At 42.0% G+C, this 8,032-nt stretch overlaps 1 protein-coding gene across 1 annotated transcript; it reads right to left on the bottom strand.

Annotated features, from left to right (window-relative positions):
- Positions 1-374: 374 nt before the first annotated feature.
- Positions 375-7,698, bottom strand: LOC131185349 (parvalbumin beta). The gene is made up of 5 exons (XM_058157804.1): positions 7,611-7,698; positions 6,582-6,649; positions 3,000-3,132; positions 1,513-1,622; positions 375-660 (listed from the first exon to the last, which is right to left on the bottom strand). The coding sequence occupies exons 2-5, from the start codon at positions 6,640-6,642 to the stop codon at positions 632-634; spliced, it is 333 nt and encodes a 110-aa protein (XP_058013787.1). The 5' UTR covers positions 6,643-6,649; positions 7,611-7,698; the 3' UTR covers positions 375-631.
- Between the last annotated feature and the right edge of the window lie 334 nt (positions 7,699-8,032).

An 8,032-nucleotide genomic window follows, 5' to 3' on the forward strand; every position in this document is an offset into this window, starting at 1 on the left:
GTAACTTTGTTGCTGGTAATCCTTATGATTTATATTGATATATTGACCATCAATTGTGTTGTAAATGTTGATGAAGGTATCTTTTCTTTTATGTACACTGAGAGCATATGCACCAAGACAAATTCCTTGTGTGTCCAATCACACTTGGCCAATAAAAAATTCTATTCTATTCTATTCTATTCTATTCTATTCTATTCTATTCTATTCTATTCTGAACGTATCTTTTCTTTTATGTACACTGAGAGCATATGCACCAAGACAAATTCCTTGTGTGTCCAATCACACTTGGCCAATAAAATTCTATTCTATTCTATTCTATTCTCACCTCACCGAATGTGTCTTAATAGACCCTACCGACAAAAGGAAATATCCAATTTCTTTACCCTTGGGCTCCGACTTTGTCCTGCTTTTGATGTAGAAGAGCCCTTTTAATTATGAATTTTACAACAATAGACAATAATAAAGGTCAAACAGTGCATTGGGGAGTTAACACAGATCCCAAATAGTAAGAAACAACTTGCTGGCCACTGTCAATGCCGATTCACTGTATAAAATGTATAAATAAATAGTTGACTTGCAATAAGAAAGGATGTTGTACAATACAATTGGCTTGGTCTTCCCTTGAATTGCTTTAACCCTTTGTAACCAGGACATAAAACTCTGGAAAAGAAAAGAAAAAGGGAAAAGGAGAGGGAAGGCGAATGGGAGGAAAGGAAAGGAAAGGAAAGGAAAGGAAAGGAAAGGAAAGGAAAGGAAAGGAAAGGAAAGGAAAAGAGATATTATATTATTTTGAATCTTGTTTCCTCAAGTCCATAAATAATGGGTTCCTAGATTAGATTACTTCCTAGATCTTCTCATTGTTCCCATCACCCATCTCTTCCCACTTATGACTGTATGACTGTAACCTTGTTGCTGGTATCCTTAAGATTTATATTGACTGTGTCCTAATGTGATTTGATTGCTTATTTGTTCCCTATGACTATCAGTGAGTGTTGTACTTTATGATTCTTGACGAATGTATCTTTTCTTTTATGTACACCGAGAGCGTATGCGCCAAAGGCAAATTCCTTGTGTGTCCAATCACACTTGGCCAATAAAAAAAATCTAATCTATTCTATTCTATTCTATTCTATTCTATTCTATTCTATTCTATTCTATTCTATTCTATTCTATTCTATTCTATTCTCTTGGATAGCAGATGCTAAAGAAAACAGAGCTTCTATCCATTTCAAGTCATTGACTTGTTTTATTTATTAATGTAGATCAATTTATTATATAGCCTTAGGAATTAATTCCAGGGATTGTCTTCATATCAAGATAGCAGACATAACGCTCACCTCCCTATACATTCTTGTGGCAACCACCCTTTTCCCCTCCACCAACTGTCTCTGAGTCCTGTTTTTCCCCCCCCTCTAATTTTTAAATTCTAAATAGCCTAATTTTAATATTTTAATTATTTACGGCCCATCATGCTGGACATCGGAGAGGGGGGATCAATGAAGTTTTCCTTACCGTCCACGCCAATTTTGCCATCTCCATCGGTGTCACCTGCTTTCAGAAATTCTATAGTCTCCTTATCAGTCAAGGCTCTGGCTTTCCCATCAAAATTCTGCAGGAACTTCCTAATGAACATATAATAGCCATAGCGCTTAGATTTATACACCGCTTCACAGTGTGTTTTGCAGCCCTCTCTAAGCGGTTTACAGAGTCAGCCTCTTGCCCCCCAACAATCTGGGTCCTCATTTTACCCACCTCGGAAGCATGGTAGGCTGAGTCAATTTTGAGCTGGTCAGGATCGAACTCCTGGCAGTGGGCAGAGTCAGCCTGCAGTTCTGCATTCAAACCACTGCGCCACCACAGCTAATCAGCAGTAGCTCTTAGACTTATATACCACTTCATAGTGCTTGACAGCCCTCTCTAAGCGGTTTACAGAGTCAGCATCTTGCTCCCAACAATCTGGCTCCTCATTTTACCGACCTCGAAAGGATGGACGGCTGAGTCAATAGCAATAGCATTTAGACTTATATACCGCTTTACAGTGCTTTAACAGCTCTCTCTAAGCGGTTTACAAAATCAGTCTATAGTCCCCAATAATCTGGGTCCTCATTTTACCGACCTTGGAAAACTGGATGGCTGAGTCAATAACAATAGCATTTAGACTTATATACTGCTTTACGGTGCTTTACAGCCATCTCTAAGCAGTTTACAAAGTCAGCCTATTGCCCCCAACAATCTGGGTCCTCATTTTACCGACCTCGAAAGGATGGATGGCTGAGTCAACCTTGAGCCTGGTGAGATGCGAACTGCCAAATTGCAGGCAGCCGGTATCCAGAAGAAGTGACTTATGACCATTTCTCAGACTGTGGCAGCATCTCCATCGTCACGAGATCAAAATTCTAAGTCATAATTAGATCTGGGCATTATTTTGTTAGAAAACAGACATAAACGCTAGTGTCCACGGTGTGGCTCAGGCTGTAAGATAGCCTGTTATTAAACACAGCTGCCTGCAATTACTGCAGGCTCGAGTCCCACCAGGCCCAAGGTTGACTCAGCCTTCCATCCTTTATAAGGTAGGTAAAATGAGGACCCAGATTGTTGGGGGGGCAATAAGTTGACTTTGTATATAAATATACAAATAGAATGAAGACTATTGCCTTACACAATGTAAGCCGCCCTGAGTCTTTGGAGAAGGGCGGGATATAAATGTAAATAAAAAATAATAATAATAATAATGTAAACCACAATTGTGTGACTGCAGGGTGCTGCAAACAGCTATAAATGTGGGCTAGTTTGCGATCACATGACTACAAGGGGGGATGTCACAACTTCAGACCTGGATTGTAAATCTCTTTTGGGGTTCCGTCATAATGTCTATCACTTAGCGGCCGGTCGTTAAGAGAGGATGGGCTTTACAAAGGATTGATTATGGGTTTGTATTTGGAAATGGCCGCTTGGGACCTTAATCGGGGATCAAGGGATGTTTCTTAAGTTTGACTCACTTCAGTTCATCTTGCTCAATGTATCCACTCTTGTCTTGATCAATAACTCCAAATACTTTTGCTAGCTGATCCTTGGATTTGGAGTGCAACCCGGATTTGGCAAAGAATGTTTTGCAGCTGAAGGAATCGGCAGCTGTGGAAAAGGAAACAAAAAGAAGAAGAAGAGACAAAGAAGACAAGATATCAGGAGATGAAGAGAGAAGATAGAACAACAGAGTTGGAAAGGACCTTGGAGGTCTTCTAGTTCAATCCCCTGCTCGAGCAGAAGATCCTAGATCAGGGGTCTCCATCCTTGGCAACTTTAAGACTTGTGGACTTCGACTCCCAGAATTCCTCAGCCAGCAATGCTTAGCTGAGGAATTCTGGGAGTCGAAGTCCACAAGTCTTCAAGTTGCCAAGGTTGGTGACCCCTGTCCTAGATCATTCTGGACAAATGGTTGTCCAGCCTCTTTAGGAAAGCCTCCAGGGATGGAGCACTCACAACTTCTGAAGGCAAGTCGTGGCCAGCATTGCGGTGATACAAGGCTTTTCTCAGACGTTCCCAGGAAAACGATATCGAAGCCATTTGGGGAGTCTTTATTGACCGAAACTGTCTCGGAGGGACGGTGAGCAAGAGAGGCATGGACTGGCTAACACTGGGAAATCACAATTCCCTGGTTAGTCAGAAGTAGCCTTTCAACCAGACGACTGAGAGAGCAGCCATTGAATGAGCCGCAACAAAGCTGAGATGGCCGCAGTGGAAGCAGAGAAGCAACAGACGTGGAATTATCTGGGTCAGAAACCGGCTTTTTTGATTTTATGTTTCTTTTCATAAACCCCAGGAAACATCTTGAAGGAAAGTGAAGGGCACAAAGAGAAGAGGGGAGAGTGGGGCGTGTGTCAGCTCTCTACCTCCAGTAGTTTAGCGGTGAAGAAAGTGGATTGGCTCAAGCGGAAGAAATGAACTTGAATCAATTAGCAAAATCGTTTGGGGAAACAAGAAAATAAGAACAGGAAGCCTGATTGAGTATTTTGGAGTTTTGGATTTTTGCTCACAACTTCTGAAGGCAAGTCAGTCCGTTGGTTAATTGTCCTCACTGTTAGGAAATTTCTCCTTAGTTCTAGTTGCTTCTCTCCTTGATGAGTTTTCTACCCATTGTTTCTTGTCTTGCCTTCTGGTGGTTTGGGAAATAGGTTGATCCAGAATAATAGAATAACAGAATAATAAACTTGGAAGGGACCTTGATCATGTGAAGTTTCTGTGCTGGTTGTTAAGTGTAAAGGCTGATCATAAATCACTTTTCTTGTAACTCTGAGCAGTCGCTAAACGAATGGCTGTGCATTGAGCAAATCCAGCATCACTTTTTGCCGTTCCAATCATGTCAGTTGGGGTGAAGTAGACATTTGAGGCACTGACCTTAATTGACTTTACTCTTGGAGACCAAAAAGGTTTAGGGACAGATTAAATATCAGCCACCCAAAAAAAGCAGAGTAAATAGGAGCTGACTTTAAATCGAGGCGTGCCCTGAACCTCTTGGACCTTGGTTGCTTGGCCAGTTCTGACTCAAATTCTCTCCAGCTATGTTCTGGCATCAATCCCGGGGTGCAGGTGGGTTTCAAGCAGCTGGAATGTCCCGTTTCAGCTCAAACTTTCCTCGTTTTTCAAAAGTCAGATGGACGAGTTTAATGAATTATGTGAGGCGGACAATATTTCCTGCAGAATTTTGTAGGGATTTAGAATTTGTCTGTGTCTTTTTCTAATCGAAATTGGGACATAAACATCTTCCATCATATTTCCAAATAAGAGTGGCATTGTATTTTGTTTCCTTCTTTCCTCCCTCCCTCCCTCCCTCCCTCCCTCCCTCCCTTCCTCTTTCTCTTCCTTCCTTCCCTCCCTCCCTCTTTCCTTCCTCTTTCCTCCCTCCTTCCCTCGCTCCCTCCCTCGCTCCTTCCTCTTTCCTCTTTCCTCTTCCTTCCTTCCTTCCTTCCTTCCTTCCTTCCTTCCTTTCTTCCTCCATCCCTCCCCTTCCTTCCTTCCTTCCCTCTCTCCTTCCTTCCCTCCCTCCTTTGATCCTTCCTTCCTTCCTTCCTTCCTTCCACTGGGTAGTATGGAAGTTAACACCCACTATAACTGAAAGGCATTAGCTTAGGTCTTAGGAGATGTTTAGAAAGGACCTGTGAATCTTCAGAGACGGGTCTCTGCTCCAGGGGATACCGATCACTCATCCCTGGCTGGAGGGCTTCCTTTAGATGTTTTGATCTCCCGAAGCTACTCCAGGAAGCGTAAAGCCTAGAGCAGCCATGCTCTCCAGAAGTTAAAGATGGACAATCCTACCATCCCCCCGGACGGCATCTTTGTACGATCCCTCACTTGGGAGAAGAGAATGTGTCAAACACAAGAGCCTTCCAGCCTTGGAGCTTTCCAGCTTTAGGCGGCATGTCAAGAACACGGTTCCTTAAGAAGCTGTTGAGTTAAAAGCGTCAGCCGGATGTCCCAGCTTTGCAGTCAACGTGGCGTCCTTACAACAGCGACTAACGTCATCGCTACGGACCTGTTTGAACTGATTCTGCAAGAGGTTCCATTTTTCACGCAGGATAAAACATCGTATCTCTCCTCGTCCGAATTATACACGGGCTTTGCATGGCCATATTTAGAGAGAGGAAGGAATGCCAGGGGTCACATTTCAATACTAGGCAGAGTTCATAAGTAGGAAGACGGGCATCTAAACCCCTAGAGAAGTCCTTCATCCACTATGCCAAATCTGAACATCATTTTAGGCGTCCAGATTCTGGGATTTTAAAGGGGCTTTGGGAAGCTTTTGGTTGTTCCATATTTTTAAAGGAATTCGTGTGATACCTACTTCTCGGACAGCTGTACCCCACCATTTCTGTATTCTTTGGGTGCTAATTTGTAATTTGGATAACCTAAAAAAGGTTTTTTCCCCCCACCCCAGCTTCATTATAAAGGGATTTTGGTTCTATTTTGGTGATGCAACGGAATTCATCTTAGCAGCTTAGCTGCGGCTGATCGCGCTCCAAAATTGATGAAATGCTCCAGATGTTTTGGCTGGCAATTTCCCCTGCTCCATCAGCCCTGCTGGCTGGGGATGATGGCCACTGTAGTCCAGCAAAGAGCAGACGATGGGGAAATGCTGAAAGGTAACCATCCTTAATATTACAGTTAGGAGATTCGAGGGCAGAAAAACCAGGATCTCTGTCCAAGATTTTAAAAACAACAACTCGAAAATACTTTACAAGGACTGATTTTTAGTGGCGTAATCTGCACTTTCTTTAGCAATTTGTTAACCTTATAAAAAGAGGGGTGCCTGATTTTAATATATTAAATTTAGGAACGGCTGTTTTCCCTATAAAACATTAACACCAATAAAACTTTCAGAACCTCCAGGAATACTAGATGGTTGTTTTTCGAAAACCACCCAAGACATTTGGGAATGTTGGAGTAGTGACGGTGGGGTCAGGATGAAAGTTGGAAAATTTATGGCCTCTCCTCTTCCATATTTGAATCCACGACTTTTTTCAATACACAAGGTTTTTTTTAAAAAAAAATAAATCTGTCTATAGGTATATGTCTATAGAAATTACCTTGGCAGCTTTGTAAACCAGCTGCAATATCAGCATCACTCAGTATTCCGGAGAATGCCATCTCAGAGCTGGGAAGAAGGTAAAAAAAAAAAAAAAGGAGTTGAAATTAAATGGCACACTAGTAGCAGTTTCAAGACGAGATCCGCAAGACGCGAGAATCTTTGCAAGGAAAAACTGGCAGAATCAAGAACCAGAATTTGCAGCCTGCCAAAGCATTTCTAAAAGTAGAGTTAGAGGGAAGATTAAGATATAAAAAACAGCCAAAAACTAGCAAAGAGAATGTCTTTCATGAAATCTCTCTGTCTTTCTATCTCTTCATCTCTATTCCTTTCTCTCTCCCTTTCTCTCTTTCTCTATCATCTCTCTTTCTCTCTTTAATTTTATTTCTCTGACTCTGTATTTCGCTTAAGCTCACTTTCTTATCTTCCTTCCTTCCTTCCTTCCTTCCTTCCTTCCTTCCTTCCTTCCTTCCTTCCTTCTTTCTCAATCTTTTTCTTTTTTTCTTTCTTTGCTTTTTTTCCTCTCTTTTCCTTTCTCTTTATCGCTCATTTTATCGCTTTCTTTTCATTTCTATTTATCTTTACTTAGCTCTATTTCTTTCTTTTTCTTGCTCTCTCTTTCTCTCTTCATTTCTCTCTTCATTTGTCTCTTTCTCCTTAGTTCTCTTTCTCCCTTTCTCTTCCCCTCTCTCTCTGTTTTTCTTTATTTCTCTGCTCCTCCCTCTCTCTCTCTCTCCTCCTCCCTCCCTCCCTCTCTCTCTCCTTCTCCTTCCCTCTCTCTCCCACTGAGATGGTCAAAGGTAGTTTCCACATTAGATTCCCAATGCGTGCAATTTCAGGATCTTTGGCCTGGCTGGGGAAAAAACCCACAACAAAACAGAACTGTTGGCTTTCTGTCTTTGAGATACCAAATTCCTCCCAGGCTGTTGTGCTTTTTAAGATCCTAAGGCTCGCTCTGGACTGGAGGAAGAACAACAGCAAAAGTCATCCTCATCCTCATCATCCTAGTTCTTGGCTAGGCTCAACTCACCTTGAGACTGCTTTTCAAAGCAGGGAGAAGAGGCAAGACAATGATCTAAGGAGATCTCTTCCCTTGCAGTCTTTGCTGGAGCTCAGCCCCCGTCTTATATAGGCTTGAGCTAAGACCCCACAGCCTTTTACAGAAGCCTTCAGTCTACGTCACCGCTCAAATGACCGAGGAGATGAGACACCGTATCTGACAAGACCTGCTAGCTAATCAAATTGATATTTATATCTCACAGGAATGTACATTCGGCCTTAGACAATCTAAGAAGTTTTCAAGTTGCAGCGTTTCCCTCCGAAATGCCAATTCTCAGCACAAAAAAAAAAAAAAAAAATAGAGGTTTCCCAAAGCTTTTATAAATAAGGCCAGCAAATCAACCCATAAATGTTTTCTGGGAGAAAAAAATATAGACAGTATAGCTATATATC

Source organism: Ahaetulla prasina, chromosome 14 (genome assembly GCF_028640845.1).
Source record: "Ahaetulla prasina isolate Xishuangbanna chromosome 14, ASM2864084v1, whole genome shotgun sequence".
In the NCBI taxonomy this organism is placed as follows: Eukaryota; Metazoa; Chordata; class Lepidosauria; order Squamata; family Colubridae; genus Ahaetulla; species Ahaetulla prasina.